This window comes from Phytophthora sojae (assembly GCF_000149755.1).
Source record: "Phytophthora sojae unplaced genomic scaffold PHYSOscaffold_5, whole genome shotgun sequence".
NCBI classification, from domain to species: Eukaryota; Oomycota; class Peronosporomycetes; order Peronosporales; family Peronosporaceae; genus Phytophthora; species Phytophthora sojae.
In genome coordinates, this window is record NW_009258119.1 from 846671 (window position 1) to 866759 (window position 20089).

Consider the following 20089-nt stretch of genomic DNA (forward strand, 5'->3'; position numbering starts at 1 on the left):
AGGCACGCGCGGGTCACCTTTCACTGTGCGCTGCCAGCGGAGGATGACTGACACGTATCCCAGGGTCGAGTGGACAGTCGACACTGTCGACTAGGGATCCCTACGATGGTCGACTGTCTCCAGGAAGGTCCACGGTCTCCGCTACGCTGCGATCGACTGGCGGCGGAGTCTACCGGCAGCTGCCGCTGTGTGGCTGGCACTTCTCGATTTGCAGGCTTGCAAGTATGAGGGCATCGGCTGAAGTTCCAAGCACCCCCGAGCCGACCAAGCTGGCTCTGGAATCTCCTGGTGTCGACTATGAAGCAGTGAAGACGCCGGTTGACATTGAAGGGGGCGCGCTCGAGCCTGGAGGCGCGCCGTCAGTCTTCTCGTGGCAACACGTTGGTCTGCTCGCCCACATTGCGTCCGTCGGCGTCGTATACGGCACGCTATCTGGAGTCATCTACGCCGTCTTAAATAACTACCTTTACATGTCGGCCGTGCTTACAGCAACCGCGCAAGCTCTGGTGAGACTGCCACGAGCTCTGCGCTTGTTCACCGCCGTCTTCTCCGACTGCTACCCCATCTTCGGCTATCGACGTCGGCCGTACCTGATCATGGGTTGGGTGCTCACGTTCGTGTGCTGCTTCTTGATGGCAGTGCTGCCTCTGGGCGACCCGTACTACGGCGATCCAGCGCTAGCCGACATTGACGAAGACGAGCTCACGCCCGAGCAGCAAGCGCTGATCAACTACGACGCATCTGACAAGGGCATCAAGCTCATCATCTTCTTCGTGTTCGCCAACCTAGGCACGGTCATCTCGTTCGGCGCCTCGGACGGCTACATGGTGGAGTTGGCACGCCGCGAACCGGAGGCCATTCGAGGCACAACGCAGGCACACGTGTCTGCTACGCGCCAGGTCTTCATGGTGCTGGCGGCGTTCATGACGGGGCTCGGACTCAACGGGACGGACTACGGCGGCGACTTCTCCTGGACCATGGGCTTCAACGCCATCATGGGCGTCTGCGCTGCCTTCTCGTTCGTGACGATCCCGCTCTGCTGGTTCTGCGTGACGGAGGAGAAGGTGCCGCGCAAGTCCATGAGGAAGTTTTGGGCGTACCTGTACGACCTGGTGCAGCACCGCGTCATGTTCCAGGTGATCGCGTTCCGGTTCTTCCGCCAGATCCTGTCACTCTTCTCGGTGACTGCATCCAGTCCCATTCAGAGCACGTGGGCCAAAGTGACGCCGTTGAACGAGGGCATCTCCGAGATGCTCTCGTGTCTCGTGACGTTCGTGTCGCTGTGGATCGTGCGTCGCTATGGACTGCACTGGAGCTGGAAGGTCGTCGTCATCGTGTGTCAGTTCGGCGTCGTCTTCGTGGACGCCTTCCCCACGTTCTTCACTATCTGGAACGTGTACCGCAGTCAGTGGTTCTGGTTGGGTGTGCCGCTGCTGGAGGAGTTTCCTAACAGTATCGGCGACTTCATCGCCACTCTGTTCGTGGTGGAGGTCTGTGATAAGGGCAGCGAGGCCACCGTTATGGGCTTGATGATCACCATCTCGGCTCTAGGCACGCCGTTTGCGACGGTCCTCTACAAGACGGTGGACAGCTACTTCGAGATCGAGCGCAAGTTCATCGTCAAGGACGACCACCACGTGCGCTCGCAGGTCATGTACGCGTACCTCATCGCCTACGCGTGCAACCTCATCTCCGTCATTTTTGTGGTCTGGCTGCCTCGACAGAAGTCGGAGGTGCACGCGCTCAAGGCTCAGGGCGGCAAGAGCAAGCTGTTCGGCACGCTGACGGTGTGCTACCTCGTCTTCGCCTTCTTCTGGATCATCATGACCAACGTGCTGAGTCTGTTCGACTCGACCTCGTGCATGCGCATCGCTGGAGGATCTGGCTGCTGATCGACATGCGCTCGCAGCCGACTTTGTATAGAGTTTTGAACGTAAGCATGCAGTTAGCAAACTAATGATAACCATCACCAACACCTTCATGGACGTCAGTACTCAATGAAGATATACATGCACTAACTGGAGTAGTTGCTCGCGAATCCTTGCAGGAAAGCCGATGAAGACATGACTACCTATCGGTATACGGATTCTGTCCCAAACCCGTATGCAGTACTGCGGCAGCGTATGTTGTATCAATACCAAAGGCGTATGAAACCAACATAACCTTTGACGATAAACGGGTATTTTTTACTTGGCGTCTTTTCCGTCAAAAACACATCCGCGAAATGGACACGTCGTCGGCACCGCTTGCTGCGCCTGCGCACGCCGTCGGAGACCGCGTGGAGGACGCGACCGGTGCGCGTGGCACCGTGCGCTACGTGGGTCCCGTGGCGACGGCCAAGGACGCGTCAACGCTGTACTACGGCGTCGAGTGGGACGCCTGGGGCCGCGGCAAGAACGACGGCAGCGTGGAGCTGCCCGACGGCCGGCGCGTCGTGCACTTCCCCGGGCCCGCGGGTCGCAAAGTCGACGGCGTGCTGAGCTTCAAGTGTTCGTTCGCCAAGATGTCCGTTTTCGACAAGTCGTGTCAAAAACACAGCTCGCTGCTGCAGCGGCTTCAGGAGCGCTACGGCAGCCAAGATACGGCTTTCGGCAGTGGTGACAGTGGGTCCGACGTGACGGTGGCGGGCGGCGTGGGCACCACTTTGGGCAGCGAGAAGCCCATCGAGCTCGTGGGCGTCAAAAAGCTCAGCACCCAGCAGACGCTGCAGACGATCGAGAAGATCTCGCTGTCTGGTTGTCAGATTGCGGGGCTGGGCGAAGGAGAGAGCCTTGGCACGTTGACGCCCAAGCTCACGGAGCTGGACCTGTCGTGGAACCTGTTTGGCTCGTGGAAGTACATTTTGGACATTGTCAAAAACTTACCCCTGCTGGAGACGCTGATCCTCAGTGGCAACAGGTTTCAAGTGGAGGAGGGGGAGGACGACGACGATGACAAGGAGGGAGTTTTCGACAACGTCAAGGTGCTGGTGCTGAACCAGACGCTGCTGTCGTGGCCGGACGTCGGGAGACTCGTGACCCGCCACTTCCCGAGGCTCGAGCAGCTGCATCTAGTGGACAACGAGTACGACGACGAGCAGCTGACGAAGTTTGAGGGTGGTGCGGGCTGGCTGGAGACGCTGGAGCTGCTGGATCTGAGTCTCAACCGCTTGAGCTCCTGGAGGCGCGTGCGGCAGGTGGCTGGGGGGATGTTCGTCAACTTGACGCAGCTCTTCCTGAACGACAACCGCATTGTGACGCTCGTCGCCCACGCGGACCTCAAGTCTCCGGCTGCTGTGGCGTTCCAGAAGCTGCGGACGTTGTCGCTGAGCGGCAACTTGGTGGACTCGTGGACGTCCATCGACGCGCTGAACGCCTTCCCGCTGCTGGACACGCTGCGACTGACCAAGAACCCGCTCACTGAGCAGATGAGCGTGGGGGAAGCTCGCCTGCTGGTCGTGGCGCGGACGGACCGGATCGCGGTGTTCAACGCGAGCCCCGTGCGCGAGAAGGAGCGCCAGGAGGCGGAGCAGCTCTACTTGAAGCGCGTCCTGCACGAACTGGCCGTGATCGGCGACGACAAGAGCGAGCGAGACCGCGTACTAGCAGCTCACCCGCGGTACGCTCGGCTGCGTGAGCTGTACCCCGAGATCTCCATCGAGAGCGGTGGAGTCGGTCTCGACTCTGCATCAGCTGCCGGCCCGCGCAAACTGGCGTCCAGCCTCATCAAGGTCAGCATCGTCCCCATGTCCATGAAGGCCACGTCGCTGGAGCCGTTGGTGAAGAAGATCCCGCAGCAGATGAAGGTGTCGCAGTTGAAGCTCCTGATCGAAACCAAGTTCGGCGTGGCAGTTCCAGCCCAGGTGCTGTCGTTTCGCAGCGACGCAAGGGTGAGAAGGCTGGCTTTTCAATGTGTTCGTGCCAATACTTTGTGTCTGACGTTGAATACTTCTTGTACTTCTTTGGCTTGGTCAAATAGAGCATGCCGATGCTGCTCGACGACGACAGCGCAGAAGTCAGCTACTACGGAATGCAGGTGCGTCTTCCCAAATGGGCTATGCGATGTATATTATGCCTTGTGCTGATTGTGTCTGCCTGCCTCTTGTGTTGCAGAATGGCTCGGAGGTGCTGGTCAATGACAATGAGTAAAATGGAATTGGCATAAGTATCTTAAAAAGTCGATTGCGTGTTAACCGGTCAATCCTACTAACTTCTCTCACAGGCTTCGCTATCAATCCTATACTTACGAAAGTTGTGCGTCCACACTGCTTCTCCCTGGATGAGCCTTACAGGTGCTCGGAGAACGGCTCGTCAGCCCCTTCCTGCAGCGTTTTCGCCTCTGGAAACTGGTTGACCGGGTTCGGCTTGAGGTTGGCAAAGTGGTGGCGGTTGCGCGAGAACTTTGATCCTTCCTCAGGCTTGTAGCGCTCCCAGGCGGGCGTCTCGCGGCGGTCGCGGCTCAGGTTCACGTCGGGGTTCAACATCAGGTGGCGAACGAGGCTGAACGTCCCGATCACGAAGCCAACCGAGACGCAGAAGACCAGCGGGTAGATCTCCGCGTCGCGTGAGGAGACCCAAATGAAGCTCCGATGGTCTCTCGGCCCTGCCGGCACTGGCACCGGCACCTCCGGCTGCTCCACGATGGCTGGGTTCCCACGAATGTTACGAGCCCTGTGCAGCCGAGCGAAGGCGGCTCTCATACTTGCTCACTACGCCAGGTCCTGTTCTTCTCGTACCAGCAAAAAGTTAAACTGAGCTCGAGCTCGCGACTCAGCCAGCAACTATCGCAGCCTCGCAGCATTCGCCTCCCATTACCTTGGCTTATTGGACCGTCCCAGATTGACGTTTACCCAGGCTCATCGTGAGAAACAACACAATGACGCTGTTATTGCCTTCTTTCGGGATTGAGCTTGAGTCTTCTCGTCCTTGGGCTGTCTGAACGCCAGCGAGCTGCAGAGCGATGCAACGATGCAGCAGTTATTTAGTCCGTGAACACAATCTCAAGGCAATCGGCGTTGGCATGAGGTCATTTTTTTCGCCAGCATCTGATGGTGAACCAAAGGTCCACGCACTCCGCTTCCTCGTATTTTGAAGGCAACTTTCGATCACGAGTTTGGAATTTCCGAGCAGCCATCTACTGACTAAGACCTGACATGCAACTTCCCTCCAAGCGACCAAGGCCTCCACTTCTTGCCAATAAATGCGGGTTATCCAAGCGACCTCGCTCTGAACAGCAACCTGCGAGTAAAGCTGGAATGATTATCTCCTCTGTATCCGAGTATGCATCTGGAACCGAATCTGCATCAGATTTCGGCGTCGGCGCCCGCCTGCAGGAGATGATGACAACGACATGTTCGTGTACAAGGTGCCGTTCATCAGTGACAACATCACCGGCAAGATGGTTATTACCTTCGGTAATGTCGTCGTCAAGAGCAGCCTCTCGCGGGTCTCGGACTCGGCGCCGACGGATCCACCTAAGGTGTATGAATCCGATCGCGAGGAGCGGGTCCTCGTCGATTCGCGACACATTTCGTCCAGCATAAAGATTGGTGACTACGAAGTGCAGATTTGGTATGTTGATCTTCGAAACGCAGCAACTCTGAAATCCTAGTCTTATAGGAAGTAGCCTGTATGCAAACAAATCGCATTGATCGTGTCGCCTTGTCAAAGCGATGTAATGGGCTGCTTTGCGCGTAAACTACCTGTATTACCAGGCTTCTGCACAAGGAGGATGTTCTTAGAGATGGGCCAGCATTCCCACTTTACGATTCAGGAGACGCCCCATTTTTTTTTAAATGCTAGAGCTCCGAAGCGTGGAAGATCGCGTGAGTTTCGGAAAGCTTTTACTACGTAGTTGAATCATCAAAAGGTCTCGGTTTCGTTCGAGCATGCTGTATTACCTAGGTATTATTCTCTCTCTGGATAATTTTCAGGAAGGCGCAATCTATTCGTACTTGCGAACGCGACAGTCAAAAGACAGTCAAGAGCGGCAGACCAGTCGCTGAACGCGAACAACAGAGCTGTCGGCCATGCATTTTCGAGCGCTGCGACACAGTACAGTACAGTTCTCCCAGTTCCGCGATGTTATCGGATTGAGGAGAATGCCAAATAGGTCACATGCGTCAGGCTGTTGGTGCTCATATTCTGCTGAACCGCCGTCGCCAGGAACACTAAGTATTATAGTTGTCAATTTTTCTCCACCAGCATCTCGTGGTGAACCAAAGTGCACTGTAGACGCGTTTCCTCGTATTCTGGCAACTTTCGATCATGAGATTGGAATCCCTGTGTTTTTGTCGATGGTAATCACCATCGTGCCGGTGACATTACCACTGACGAACGGCACCTTGTACACGAACATGTCGTTGTCGTCGTCCTCCCCCTCCTCCACAGCGGGCAGCGACGCCAAGCCCGACTCGGAGTCGGTTCCAGACGCGGATTCGGATTCAGACGCGGATTCGGATTCAGAGGAGAAAATCGCAGGAGTCCTCTTCAGCTTCATTCCAACTTCCCTCGCAGATACGAGGTCGTTGCTGCTCAGAGCGAGAGCAATGCAAGTCGCCAGCAGGACTTGGGTAACGCGCATCTTGGAGGGAAGTGGGTGCGGGTGGGGGTGGGGGGGGGGGGTCTTGGTCGCTTGGAGGGAGATCGGAAAATGAGACTGAGAGTTTTCAGAGTTGGAAAGGGCCACTGCTGCCTCTCGCGGGTCTCGGAGTCGACACCGACGGATCCGTCCAAGGTCTACGACTTCGGACAACTGGAGAAGCAGAAAGAGTCTGGTTCTGGCAGCGAGGAACGGGGCCTGTTTAGTTTCGTGGCGACGCATTTCGTCCAGTACAAGATGACGCAGAAGGCGGTATCGTGGATCAAGAATATTTTCCAGGGTGACAAGCTTTTCGGTTTGATACGGGTCTGAACTAAGAAGAAGGTGACTCGGAGAAAAGAATAGTTGATTCGACCTTGAGAGTAGCTGCTACATAGACTTCGCACAGAGCAAGCACCCAGACATCTACAATAAAAATAAACGTTTCTGCAGGAATTTTAACATGAGCATACACAAGATAGGAAGTCAACAGATCAGCATCCGCTTCCTTGGATCTGCGCAGCGAAATTGCATTCATTCGTAGCTTTTTGCAAGCTCACATTGTAGGATCACGCCGTTATTTTGGAGTTGCCGAATAGCGTGCAAGCTTCCCAGCAACTTTGACGATCAACAACACTAAATCAACTACTACGGAGTATTGTAGATACATGCTGTCATGTCTAGGCAACTCCAAAACTGTAGGTGTGGCGCGCTGGGTCCAGCCCCCGCTTGTTGATATGTTCCTACGCGATAAAACGAAGTCGGATGGATGGACGTCGGACTGCCGGTCTTGTGCAGTTGAAAACTGAAACCCCCTTGCACCTACGAATACCCATGAAGTACTGCGAATTCTCCGGATAAATTAAGGCCAAAATCGCTCAGAAGTTGAGGAACAAATGCATTTACCTACGTGCCCGTCCGTCCGTGCTCAAGTAAGCTAACGGCCTCAGTCCCCGAGGGTTGCACACGAGGTCAGGTGCGTCATCTGTACCATCCTTTCCCATACCCGAACAAAACTTCCGCAGACTCCATTCAGTCTACTGTAGCCTACCCATTCCCAACTCTGTAAAGAAGCCAACTAAGCGACCATGGCGCTCACCCAGGAGGGCATGGACGCCATCTCCAGGTCCCTCTTCATGCCAATCATGCTCATGATCGACTTCGGCATGTTCCAGTACCTCGTGTCCGTCTACTACGTGCGTCGGCACGAGCGCCGCGTCCAGATGCTGCTGCTGGCCTCGTTCATTGGCTTCGCGTCGCACGTTTACTTCCATGAAGACAAGGAGACGATGTTGTCCTTTAACGACATCTCCGAGGTGTGTTCGCAGCTGACGTTCCTGATTCAGATCACCATCATCGGCCACGCCGTCCGAGCCAAGGTCAAGCTTCGCTCCATCACGGTCTTCACCTACATCGCCGAGTGCTTCATCGTGCTGGACTGGCTCAACATGCTGGCCTCGGCTATCGAGGCTGCGGGGTACGAGCTGGCGGACGAGATGCACATTGCCTCGAATGTGCTCGAGTCTTTGACCATGACTTTTGTTCCAGTCTTCCGGTTCTACTACCTGTCGCTCTCAAACGGCTTCCGGAAGGTGCTGGAGGCGAGAAAGCTCGAGATGTTCCTCTACTTTCTCGTGGCGACGCATGAAGACGTGATGGTAGTGATCGAACATCTCACTGGAGTGTCGTGGGAGTATGTGCAAGGCGTCTACATGCGCGGAACGATAGCGATTTGTATCTTGCTCAACTTACACAAGAAGATCAAGCAGAGCTCGGCGAACACTCGTGGGGCAACCAGCGGCATCCCCTCGACCGGTGAGGATAGTGGCGCACACTCTCCTCGATCTTTCAACGCGGTGGTTCCCATGTCTTCTACTGTTGTCACTTCAATACGGAGCACATTGAACAAGGGCGTCAAGAGCGTCGTGAGCGGGAGAAGCGTGAAAAGTGCGAGATCTTCCAGCAACATCATGAAGATCGGCGTGACTGGACCGGCGCCCCCAACGATACGGTGAAGGAACGCGCCAAACCTTGTAGTATCGGAAACAACCACCATTATTTTTTATTTAACTAAAATACCGTCTCGCTCAGCTACGAATTCCGTGCAAATACACCACATCGACAAGGACACAGGAATACCGTCACAGCCTTGTGATCAACGGCTTACGCATTCAGCCTCAAGTTCTGACCCAAAGCGCATGGCTGATTAGAATGGTAGCTGGACGCAGCATGCGCTATTCATTTGCCAGCACCAAGCACGTTATGCACTCGCAGAGCTACTTAACGTCAACCATATCGACCACCACGTTAGGTTCCGTGGAACCTTCCACGGTGAAGCTGGATGACTATTACGCAAGAAAAACTGGAAGACTTGTCGAGGGGAATCCTCCTCCCGATTGTGTTGGTGCTCGACGCCTGGGTGTTCCAGTACCTGGTGTTTGTCTATTGGCTGGAGTTCCGAGTGAAAATGCTGCTAGTCGCGTCGTTCCTTGCCTTTATCACGCACATTTACTCCCACGAGACGTACGAGACGCTGTGGGAATATAACGACATCTCCGAGACGTGTCTGCAGCTGACGTTCACGATCCAGATCACGATCATCGGTCGCGATGTATCCAAGAAAGTCAAGCTCCGCTCTATCGTCCACTTCACGCACGCTGCCGAGGTGCTGATCCTCGCGAGTTGGATCGACGTGCTCGGGACTGCGCTCGAAGTCGCGGGCGTCAATCTGGGCACGAGAATGCACGGACTGGAGAATTGGGTGGAGTCTCTCTCGCTCGCGTTCGTGCTGGTCTTTCGCTTCTTCTATCTATCGCTGTCTTGTGGAGCTGCACGGGTGCTGGCGAAGCGTAAATTGGAGTTCACCCTCTATTTATTGGTAGCAGTGCATGAACTCCCGTTCGTTCTACTGGAATATTTAACAGGTGTGAACTGGGAGTTTGTATAAGCTATCGTCATGCGCGTGCTGATCGTCGCGTGTATAATGATCAACGTGATCCATAAAGCTCGACGTAGTGGCCGCTCCAGCATGACCGTTCGAAGTGCGATGCGGTCAACCGGGCGCGAGGAAGAAATGCCAGAGCCCGGTGGGAATACGCCCAGTCTGTTAACGCTAGCAACGATCCCCGCGCTAGTTCGGAAGTTAAAGTTCAACACCGCTATAGCCAAAGCTGCCAGCATGAAGAAAATCTTCGTAGGCCCCGCATCCGCCAAACGCCAAACGTAGCGCGAAGAAAAACATGCATATTCGTCGCTAAAATGCACCATGTTCAACATGAGATGCCTCACGTCCTGGCCCAACCTAGGATTAGTTCGTTGCTACAAAGAGCTGGGGACAGGCAGCAAATGTACGCTATTCAGGGACAGACAAGAAAGCGGTCAGTATCAGTAACAGCCATTCGCTATTATTTATTTGTGCGCCAAACCAAAACACACGCGACAGCGACAACTGATCGCATTTCCATTTCGAGCATCACTTGTTGTACTCAAATCGGCACACTCATCAACTTCAATTGGCCATCACTCAGGAGGAAATGGAAGACTTATCGAGGGCGATCTTCCTCCCGATCGTGCTGGTGCTCGATGCCTGGGTGTTCCAGTATCTGATCTCTGTGTATTGGCCACGGCGTCGCGAGTTTCGAGTCAAAATGCTGCTAGTCGCGTCGTTCCTTGCCTTTATCACGCACATTTACTCGCACGAGACGTTTGAGACGATGAGCGAGTTCAACGATATCTCCGAGACGTGTCTGCAGCTGACGTTCATCATCCAGATCACCATTATCGGTCGAGATGTCGCTAAAAAGGTCAAAGTTCGCTCCATTTTATGGTTCACGTACGCTGCAGAGACTTTAATCTTCGTGAGTTGGGTGGATATACTCGGTTCTATAATCGAGATTGCTGGATTACCAACGGGAGGCAAACTGCATGGAGTGGAGAATATACTGGAAACTATCTCTCTCACTTTCGTGCTGGTGTTCCGCTTCTTTTATTTATCGCTGTCCGGAGGGTTTCGACGCGTGATAGTCAAGCGGAAGATGGAGTTCTTGCTCTATATGATGGTCGCGATGCACGAATCTCCGTTCGTTCTCCTCGAGGAGCTAACGGGGTTGACGTGGGAGTTCGTACAGGGAATTTTCATGCGTCTGCTGATCGTCTCGTGCATCTTGCTTAACGTGATCCACAAGGCTCGTCGCAGTGGCCGCTCCAGCTTCAGCGTCCGAAGCGGTCGACCGTCCAACGCGACAGAGGAAGAAACATCCAAGGCCGGCGGGAGCACTTTCGCCAGAAGTCCATCCAGTCTTCGATTCTCTCGATCTGCGTCCGCGCGTAAAGTTACCGGGTCCGCTCGAAATGTCAACAAGGTTGCCGTGGGCTTGTCCTCCTCATCCACCCGCCAATTACCAACCGGGAACAATCTTGACTATGTCGTGGACGAGTGAATAAAGATACCAAATCATTGCAGTCTTAAAGTACATCTTAAATTATTTTACTTCAAGTACAATTATTTGCACGGGTAGCATCTAGTTCGTAAGTGTTGCTGTTGCTGATACTTTTAGTGCCACCAGCTACAGTGGTGTCAGCGAATTCTTTGTAGAGTAACTTTAACATGTGCATGTTTAATGTTGTAGTTCATGGCTGTAAGGATCTGTACTGTATGGCAAATGGACAAAGATCTTCAAGGTGAACTATCAACTACACCCGAATACTTGTAGCAATAACGCAAAGCAATTGAATAGCTCAGTCAACCATAAACAAAGGAACACACACACAATGAAAGCAACCATGGTCCAACCATTCGTACAGACCGTATTTGCACGTGAAAGCGGTCTTAGACACGCTGTCCGGGTGCTAAATGAAACATCGAAGAGTATATTCGAATCTACATGTGGGCGAGGCTGCATTATCGGAAGGACTTTTTGTCGATAGCATCTCCATCTTGGCTGAGCTGAGTTTGGCCTGGAATACCTCTTCGAGGTTCATGAACAGCCATACACGTGCGATTCGTGTGCTATTCAAAAGGAACTACACTCTAAGCAACCATGCGCGTTCGTGTGCTGATACTTTTATTGCCTGACTTCCCTCCTCGGTCCCACGACAAAGAGGGGCACTGTAGTGCAGACCAAGCAGCATCATGCTCGCTACCTAACATTGATCCTGTCGCCACATTCCTGTACCAAGATCGATAGGGGCTCTCATTGGCTAACACAAGCTGAAGTTGTTTCGTACTTAACCGATCATCCCTTGATCTGTCCCATCTTGTGTACCATCTGTACCAATCCGAGCCTCTAGTCGAGCCGCTCGCCACCAGAGCTTTGCCTGTCATTCCGCACTCGCCATCATGTCCGCGTTGCTGCGCGTCGCTGCGTCCGCGGCTGCGCGCGGCGCCGCCTCCGCCCGCGCGCCCATCGCGGCCGCCACCGCCTCGCACCTGCAGGGCGCGCTGCTCTCGCCACCTCCTCCATCTCAGACGCGCGCCGTCTCGCAGAGCCCCGTGCTGCTCAAGCGCAAGGGCGGCGCGTCGGCCCACGTGGTCAAGACGTCGAGCTGGAACCGCAGCAAAGGCAACAAGAGCCACACCGCACTAAGTACGAAGCAGAAGCTCAAGAAGGACACGGCGCCGCACCGCTCGCACCTCGAGCGCATGCGCGACCTCAAGGCCGGGGAGCGCGCCAACGCGCGCAACGCCAAGGAGTGGGCGGCGCTCGAGCGCAACGAGGAGCTCAACAAGGAGCTGGACGAGGTCTTTGAGTACATGGACAAGTCCGGCCCGCTGGGCGATTACGTGTACGAGCCCGAGCCGAGCCTCGAGGACGTGGACGAGCTCGACGCGCTCGCCAAGCTCAACGCCATCGCGCGAGCCGACCCGGACATCATGAAGGAGGTCGGTGAGACACAGCGCGCGGCCGCAGCTGCCTCGGGGGCGGACGTTGAAGTTGAAGTTGAAGGGGATGGGCAAGTGCAACACGAGCTGGCGGTCAACGACTACAACTTTCTGTTGCGCGTGTATGCTGTCAAGGGCCTGTATAAGGAGGCCAACGCGCTCTTAACCAGGATGGAGAAGAACCTCGAGCCCATTGCCGCGGACAAGACCGTGGTACCGGTTAAGCCCTCGGACTGCACGGAGCTGGCGCTCATGGACGCGCTGGAGAGCGTGCCCCACGTGATCCCGCCCAACGCCAAGTCGTATATGCTGTACGCGACAGCTTTAGGAGTCGACGGCCAGGCGGCGCACGCTGTGCGCGTCATTGGGCGCATGAAGGAGCGTGGAGTGCTGCCGGACGTGTCAGTTTACAACGCCGTCATGCGCGCGTGCTCCAAGGCTGGGCGCGTGTCCTGGGCGTACAATGTCATGGAGAAGATGCAGGTGGCGGGGCTCGTGCCGGACCGCGCGTCGTTTACTATTCTCATGAACGCGGCTATTGCCGAGGGGGACCTGGACAAGGCCTTTGAGACCTTCCACTTGATGCGGACGCACGTGGCGGAGCCGGACGAGATCGCCTTCAGCTGTCTCATCAACGGATTCGCGCGCGAAGGCCGCGTGGAGCGCGCGCTCAACTTGCTCGAGGATCTGCTGGAGTGCGGTCTTACGCCGTCCCTGGTGACGTTTAACACGCTGATGAACGCGTGCGCCAAGTCGCACTACTACGCGCACAAGGCCATCGACTTTTACTACGAGATGCAGGAGCTGTACGACTACGTGCCGGACCTGTACTCGTACACGACGGTGCTGCACGCGTGTGCCAAGCACGGCGACTTTATCCAGGCGGAGCAGATCATCCGACACATGGAGCGTCACCACGTGCCCATGACCGAGTTCGTGTACAACACGCTCTTCAACGTGTACGCGCGCGCGCAGATCAGGTCCATTGTGGATAAGGCCCCGCGCAACCAGAAGGCGCCTCCCCCGCCAGAGCCGATCTACCAGGAGCCGCTCGAGTGGGATGATGAGGGCAACGAGGTGGACCTAACGCGCCCGGGCAAGGAGACTTTTTCGCTGAAGAACGCCAATTACGACGGACGCTTTGACGAAGATGGAGAGGAGGAGGAAGGGGAGAGCTACAAGCTGAGTCCGGAGGCCCTCGCGCAGGTGGAGGAGCTGCGGAAGAAGGACAAGGCCGATCACGAGGAGATGCTGGCGGAGACGACGGACCTGGTCAAGACGGAGCGGAGTATGGAGGTTTACGGCGAGGAGGACGACCATCTCTTCGCTGACAGCGAAGAATCGCTGGACTTTGAGCTCACGCCGATGGACCTGCAGGACTTTGGCAAGTTCCAGACGCTCAACATCAAGCGCGCGGAAGTGCGGTTCCACGAGATGACCTTCGAGAAGGGCCTCAAGCCGTCCCTCATCACGCTCAACTCCATGCTGGCGGTGTATTCGAACGCGCTGCGTCTACGCTCGGCAGAGGTCTTCCTGGACGAGACGTTCTCCAAGTTCGAGCTCAAGCCCAACAAGTTCTCGTACCGCAGCATGATGCAGATGTACGTGCGTGCCAAGCGGACAACTCAAGCCGAGAAGCTGCTGGAGCGTGTGCGTTCGGAGATTGAGAACGGCGACCTGGAGCCCGACGAGGTAACTTTCGGCTTCTTGGTGGACCACTACGCCAGGAAGCGCCTGATGCGCCGCGCGCTCAACACGCTCGAGGACGCCGATGCGCTGGGCTTGCAGCTGCAGGAGAAGCACCTGAAGAAGATCCGCGCGCTCACCGAGCGCTACGGCGTGTTCACCGACCTCATTCCGGAGGACCCGAACGCCGTACTGCTCGCGGGTACGCGCCACAAGCTCATGGAGAAGCGCAAGGTGCGCGCGCAGGTTTTGGAGTACAACCGCAAGATCGGCAAGCGCTATTTGCTGCCTGACACTGTCTAAGCAGTGCGGGCTGCACGGTAAGTAGATGCATATAGAGGAATACACAACAAACCAATTTGCCAGGACAATAGCTAGTTATCGTGACACAGGGACTGCAAGAGCTGTGATGTTGGAATGCTGTTTGATCTAGCTCAACTGGTCGATACCTCCAGTACATCACCACTTTGCTGGATCGAAGTCACCGCAATTTTGGCGATGTCGGGGAACCCTGACAAGGCTGGATTCGAGTTGTGCTTGACTGTGGTCGTGTGGAAGGAGGTGAAGGACGCTCGAGACGACACCAAGGAGGTTGGAATGTCCACGCTGAGCCTTCCCGTAGGCACCTTGATCAAGGACCCCCTCGACGATGCGACTGACCCCCGATTGTTCGTGAGAGACTCGCGTTTGCTCTTGTAGCTGCCGTGGCTTCTTGGACGCGCTTTCTGGTGGATGTTGAGCAGGATGCAGGCCATGATGAGCAGGCGGTTGCATATTCCCTGAGCAAACTCGTTCTTCACGCCTGCGTGGTGCTCCAGAAGGGAGAACGGAACTTCATGGAGAGCGAACGCGCTGTAGAGCGCTAACTCGAGCTTTCTCTCACTGTACACGCGTTGCCAGCCACCAGACAGCGACAAGTAGAAGAAGCGGAAGGCCACCACGAAGATGAGCGATACAGACTCCAACACGTTCCCGATCAAGTGCAGTCGGTCGTGCGTGCTCACGCCCGAAGCCTCGAGGATAGAGACAAATACGTGCAGCCACCCCAACAAGATGAGAACTTCGGCGGCGCGAGTCAGTCGGGCGATGGACCGAAGCTTCACTTTGCGACCTACCGCACGGCCGATGATGGTGATCTGGATGAGGAAAGTCAACTGCAGACTGGTCTCGGAGACTCCGTTCAAAGCCAGCATGACGTCGAGGTCTTGGTGGAAGTATACGTGGGTCATGAAGGAGAGCAGATCCGCGAAGAGGAGCAAGCACACGGACGTCTCGCCATCTTGAATAGTAGACCAACACCAAGTATTCAAACATCCAAGCGTCCAGCACCAACATAAGCGGGAGGAATAACGATCTGGAGATGGAGTCCATGCCCTCTTGAGTGAAGGCCATGGCCGGGCAGGGAACACAAATTATAAAACGCTCTTTCTGTCCAACGCCGTCGAAATGAAGAAATGGTCAGTGTGTGACCCTCCCAGGAATGGAGAGGGAAACGATGTGCTTATTCTTGCAACCCGACCGAGGAATTTGTAAAACTAAGATCGTCCTGGTTCTAATAACTCCGTCAGTCCGTGTAGGCGATGAACAGCATCGCAGTTTTTCGTGCTACGAATAGATTCGGCGCTGCGACGCTGCTTACAGGAATCTCCTTCCAGCTAAACTCAGAACAGAAATACTAAAACCACAGACTGGCGTGAATAGAATGCATACTGTGTCCTATGCGGTTCAGCTCTATTGCACTACGTCTACTACTCAAGTATGTTATTTGTCTGTCCACGTTGCGAAAACACTCAGCAAATACTGAATAACACCTACCAGGCTTGTATGCTATCGATTGGGAGAAAGATTTTTGTGGAGATAACCCAGCACGAATACGCTAACATTGTTAGAAGAGTCGCGGGCATAAACCATTTTTCGTGGGTTTTATTTTTCCTCTCCTGAAGTGGTAACTTTCGGTTGACTCTCGGCCCTTTCGGAGATCACCGCAATTTTTGAGATATCAGGGAATGGCTGGCCGGAACTGCGCCTTGGGACAATCTTCATCAAAGTTCCACTTGAGTAGGAGATGGCTCGTGATTCTTGAGTATCGGTATTTGCTTTCGGCTTTAGGAAGGACCCTCGCGCCGACGTAAATGACCCAAGGATGGAGCTCCTCTTGCTCTTGAAGACGGCGGAGCTGCCACCGCTGGGAACTGCCTTCTTGCGGATGTTCTGCAAAATACACGCCGCGAGTACCACGCGGTTGCAAAGTCCCTGCGCGAACTCCCACGTGACGCCAGTATGGTGCTCAAGCAGCATGAACGGGAACTCGTGGATGGCGAAGCATGTGTACAGAAGGATCTCGAACTTGCGCTCCGTTATCAGTCGACGGCAGCCGCGAGAGAGCGACAAGTAGTAGAAGTGAAACACCAGCACGAACACCAGCGAGATGGTCTCGAGGATATTGCCGAGCAAGTGGATTGTGCCCCTACTTCTCACACCAGTTATCTCCAGCAAAGAAGCGAGCACTTGAAGACACCCCAGCACGACTAAAGCCTCCGCAATATAAGTGAGCCAGCGAATGGACCGAAGCTTGACCTTGACACAAACATCGCGACCGATGATAGTGATCTGGATGATGAATGTCAGTTGGAGGCACGTCTCGGACACAGTGTTGGCCATGGATATTGTGTCGTGGTCGTCGTACACATACAAGTGCGTTGCAAAGCCAATAAAGGAGGCCAGCACGAGAAGCCATACTCGGAATTCCTTCCGACGTGGGTAATACACCAACACGAGGTGCTGGAAGGTCCACGCGTCGAGCACAAGGATGAATGGGTTGAACAATTTTCGCGAGATATCGTCCATGTCGTGCTGGGTGACCATTGTTTTGACCTTGTGCCTCTTGCCTGGACGAAGTAGTAATGCTGCTTTGACCTTCAAGATAGCGACGAACTTGACTTGACGCACAACGCGATCAGATGAAGCGGACGTTGGCGAACTTAGAACACCGTGAATAGCCTCGGTAGTTGAAGCGACCACGGCAACGCAAAGCCAAGTGGCTACTGAGCTGTTTTATCACCTCTTGCTTCTTGCGGGTAAACCCGTAAAAAGTACGATCAGATACTTCAATTCTAGCACCCTTGACTCTGAATAGCTACTTGGAATTCCAAGAAGTTCGCCAAACGTGTGAATCAACGGTTCCCATTAACTACGGCAGAAATGTATGTTGCCGTGGTTTTATAAAATAATTGCACTTCGCAGTATAATATAAGGCTGCAAACAGCAAATGAAAAATATATATGCAACCTTATCGTACGCGATCTAGCAGCTGGAAAGCTGACAACAGCAAGCTTAAGTAGCCCTCGATAGTTGACGTACGCTGTATTTGGTCCTCAAAAATCGTAAAAAGTGATGTGTGTTCGCGTACAGCGGAACTCTGTACACGGAAACTCCCATTTCCATCCATCCAGCAAGTTGCAAAAGCTACCTGAGCACGCCAAGCACCAGAAGCAAATTGCCACCACAAACACTAATGACATTTTTCAGAAAAAAAAGAAGTTAGCCTGGCAAAATAATCATTTCAGGAATATACTTCAACCTCGGATATCGATGTCGAGACCGACGTCAGCTGTAGATATACTACGTTTGGGCGCGGCTTGATCATCATCGAAGAATAGACGTGGCTGGCAAGACCAAGATCAAGAAAAAAAGGTTGCCAACAGTGAATAATCTCGAAAAATTCCATCCAGGCGCGAGAAATACGTAGGTCAACACAAGGTACTGGCACGTCCAAGCATCCAGGACCAGCATGGCCGTGCGGAAGAACTGCCATGCACGCCAATGCAGTCGGGTTTTCTTGTGCGGCCCTCGTGGCCCGCGAACTCTCCAGCTGCACCGACACGAATTTGGAGCAGGCAAAAATAGGTGTTGCTCCGCTGTCTCGCTACTGAAGCCGAGACATTCGAGGCCAATTTTGAAATAGTTTGCCGTTTTAAGCGTTGGTCTGTGACCAGAGTGCATGAGAGTTGCGCGTGCGTGGGAAGAGAGGTGCCTAGTTCTGGCTGTCGATCGTAGCACAAAATTTCGCTATGAATTGTGAGCATTGTGGTATCTACTTGTTCTATGTTGGAGACAATTCCTTGGAATGATTTCTTACACATCGGATATCAATACTCTACTCACGAATTGATCGGTCGGTTGTGCTAACCACAACGCGATAGGACAGTCTTCCACTGACAGCTACCTTGGTAATGTCTGGGAATGTAGGGGTTTCTCGACGTGAGAACAGCTTCCTGGTCAGATTCTTGATACTGGACACCCGGCCTCGAGCTGCTACCACGGAAGAGTCTCTCTTGCTATTACCCGTGTGACTTGTACGACTATTCCCTCGAATTTTGTGGCGCAGATTGAGGAGAATACACGTAACGACCAACAAGCGGTTGACTATTCCCTGTGGGAACTCCCACAATACACCCGTTTTTTGCTCGAGTATCGCGAACGGGAGCTCGTGCAGGACAAGCAGCACGTACATGAGAATCTCCAGCTTGCGCTTGGTCAATACATTGCGAAAATCGCCCGAGAGTGACAGGTAGAAGAAGCGGAATACGAGCCCTCTTTCAACGCGAAAGAGCGCGTGAGACGGTGGAAACTGATCGAGTGGTTACATCGTGACATCGGCCCCGCTAATATCAGTGACAAGCCCCGAAGTGGAATCATGCTGGAGCTGGTGATCAACGGTCGACTAGATGCAGTGAAGTGGTTCTACACAGAGTACTCGAAGAACCTGGCGATCAACTTGTTTTGGAACTATGATGAGGATGAGGACACATACTTCAGCGTACTTGATGCTGCAGCAGAACACGGACACTTGGGTATCGTGAAGTATCTGGATAAGGTGTGTAAACTGGTGACACCTGAAGAGAAAGCCAAGCGTGAGGAGCTCTCTAACATTGACTACAGTGATCCTGATTGGGAGTTTGAGGTGGAACAGTCGAGCGTGCCAGGATGCACGACTGCTGCCATGGACAAAGCCGCCAGCAACGGACACTTGGACGTAGTTTGCTACCTTCACAACAACAGGACTGAAGGCTGCACGACGGAGGCGATGGATGCAGCTGCTAGCCATGGACATCTCGACGTCGTGTGCTGGCTTCACAATCACCGAATGGAAGGTTGTACAGAGGATGCGATGGATGAGGCAGCACTTGGAGGCTATCTCTCTGTGGTTCAGTGGCTTCACAGAAACCGAAAAGAAGGCTGTTCATCTGTCGCGATGGACTTTGCAGCGATGCGGGGGCACCTGGATGTGGTTGAATGGCTGCATGACCACAGATCCGAAGGCTGTACTACGCATGCCATGGTTCATGCAGCGAGGCAAGGACACCTACACGTCGTCGAGTGGTTGCATGATAATCGGAGCGAAGGCTGCACTTCTGAGGCTATGGAGCTCGCTGCAAGGGGAGGCCACCTACACGTCGTCAAATGGCTTCATGAACACCGGGATGAAGGCTGCACGACAGACGCAATGGATGGGGCGGCAGCCTCTGGCCACCTCGAAGTCGTCAAGTGGCTACACAGCAATCGGTCAGAAGGTAGCACGACCAGCGCCATGGACGATGCTGCGAGGAATGGCCACTTATCAGTTGTTCGGTGGCTCCATGAGAATCGTCGTGAGGGTTGCACAGCGCTGGCAATAGGCAACGCAGCTCTTGGCCGACACTTCGAGGTCATGCTGCTGCTGCACCGGGTGCGAGATGAAGGTTGCAAGGTAGTAATGACGAAAGACGATCTGCTCATGTCCGAGATCTTCCAGTGGCTGATGGTCCACTACCGCGATGCGATGTTTGCGGGGTTACAGGCAGCGTAGATTTCATGTGGTAGTCTAGGATGCATGTACCGTACTCACAAAATAAATGGGTTGCGACGTTCTTGGTGTAAACCTCACTCCATGCCTGCGCCGAAACATACCTACACACTACCGTA

The 20089-nt window shown here is 54.3% G+C and overlaps 7 protein-coding genes across 7 annotated transcripts; all 7 read left to right on the forward strand.

Annotated features, from left to right (window-relative positions):
- Nucleotides 1-224: 224 nt before the first annotated feature.
- PHYSODRAFT_560897 (hypothetical protein) lies at nt 225-1892 on the forward strand (the record flags this gene model as incomplete). Its single annotated transcript, XM_009530103.1, has 2 exons — nt 225-1289; nt 1410-1892. The coding sequence occupies 2 exons, from the start codon at nt 225-227 to the stop codon at nt 1890-1892; spliced, it is 1548 nt and encodes a 515-aa protein (XP_009528398.1).
- A 332-nt stretch (nt 1893-2224) lies between these two features.
- PHYSODRAFT_315497 (hypothetical protein) lies at nt 2225-4843 on the forward strand (the record flags this gene model as incomplete). The annotated part of the gene is made up of 2 exons (XM_009530104.1): nt 2225-3868; nt 4817-4843. The coding sequence occupies 2 exons, from the start codon at nt 2225-2227 to the stop codon at nt 4841-4843; spliced, it is 1671 nt and encodes a 556-aa protein (XP_009528399.1).
- A 485-nt stretch (nt 4844-5328) lies between these two features.
- On the forward strand, nt 5329-6891 carry PHYSODRAFT_333001 (hypothetical protein; the record flags this gene model as incomplete). Its single annotated transcript, XM_009530105.1, has 4 exons — nt 5329-5484; nt 6251-6460; nt 6517-6582; nt 6661-6891. The coding sequence occupies 4 exons, from the start codon at nt 5329-5331 to the stop codon at nt 6889-6891; spliced, it is 663 nt and encodes a 220-aa protein (XP_009528400.1).
- A 755-nt stretch (nt 6892-7646) lies between these two features.
- PHYSODRAFT_333002 (hypothetical protein) lies at nt 7647-8573 on the forward strand (the record flags this gene model as incomplete). Its single annotated transcript, XM_009530106.1, has 1 exon — nt 7647-8573. The coding sequence occupies one exon, from the start codon at nt 7647-7649 to the stop codon at nt 8571-8573; it is 927 nt and encodes a 308-aa protein (XP_009528401.1).
- A 326-nt stretch (nt 8574-8899) lies between these two features.
- Nucleotides 8900-9505, forward strand: PHYSODRAFT_333003 (hypothetical protein; the record flags this gene model as incomplete). Its single annotated transcript, XM_009530107.1, has 1 exon — nt 8900-9505. One exon carries the CDS (start codon nt 8900-8902, stop codon nt 9503-9505), a length of 606 nt encoding a protein of 201 aa, XP_009528402.1.
- Nucleotides 9506-10091: 586 nt separating this feature from the next.
- On the forward strand, nt 10092-10997 carry PHYSODRAFT_333004 (hypothetical protein; the record flags this gene model as incomplete). The annotated part of the gene is made up of 1 exon (XM_009530108.1): nt 10092-10997. The coding sequence occupies one exon, from the start codon at nt 10092-10094 to the stop codon at nt 10995-10997; it is 906 nt and encodes a 301-aa protein (XP_009528403.1).
- An 899-nt stretch (nt 10998-11896) lies between these two features.
- On the forward strand, nt 11897-19973 carry PHYSODRAFT_263881 (hypothetical protein; the record flags this gene model as incomplete). Its single annotated transcript, XM_009530109.1, has 5 exons — nt 11897-14422; nt 14466-14469; nt 18853-19278; nt 19481-19690; nt 19813-19973. 5 exons carry the CDS (start codon nt 11897-11899, stop codon nt 19971-19973), a joined length of 3327 nt encoding a protein of 1108 aa, XP_009528404.1.
- Nucleotides 19974-20089: the final 116 nt, after the last annotated feature.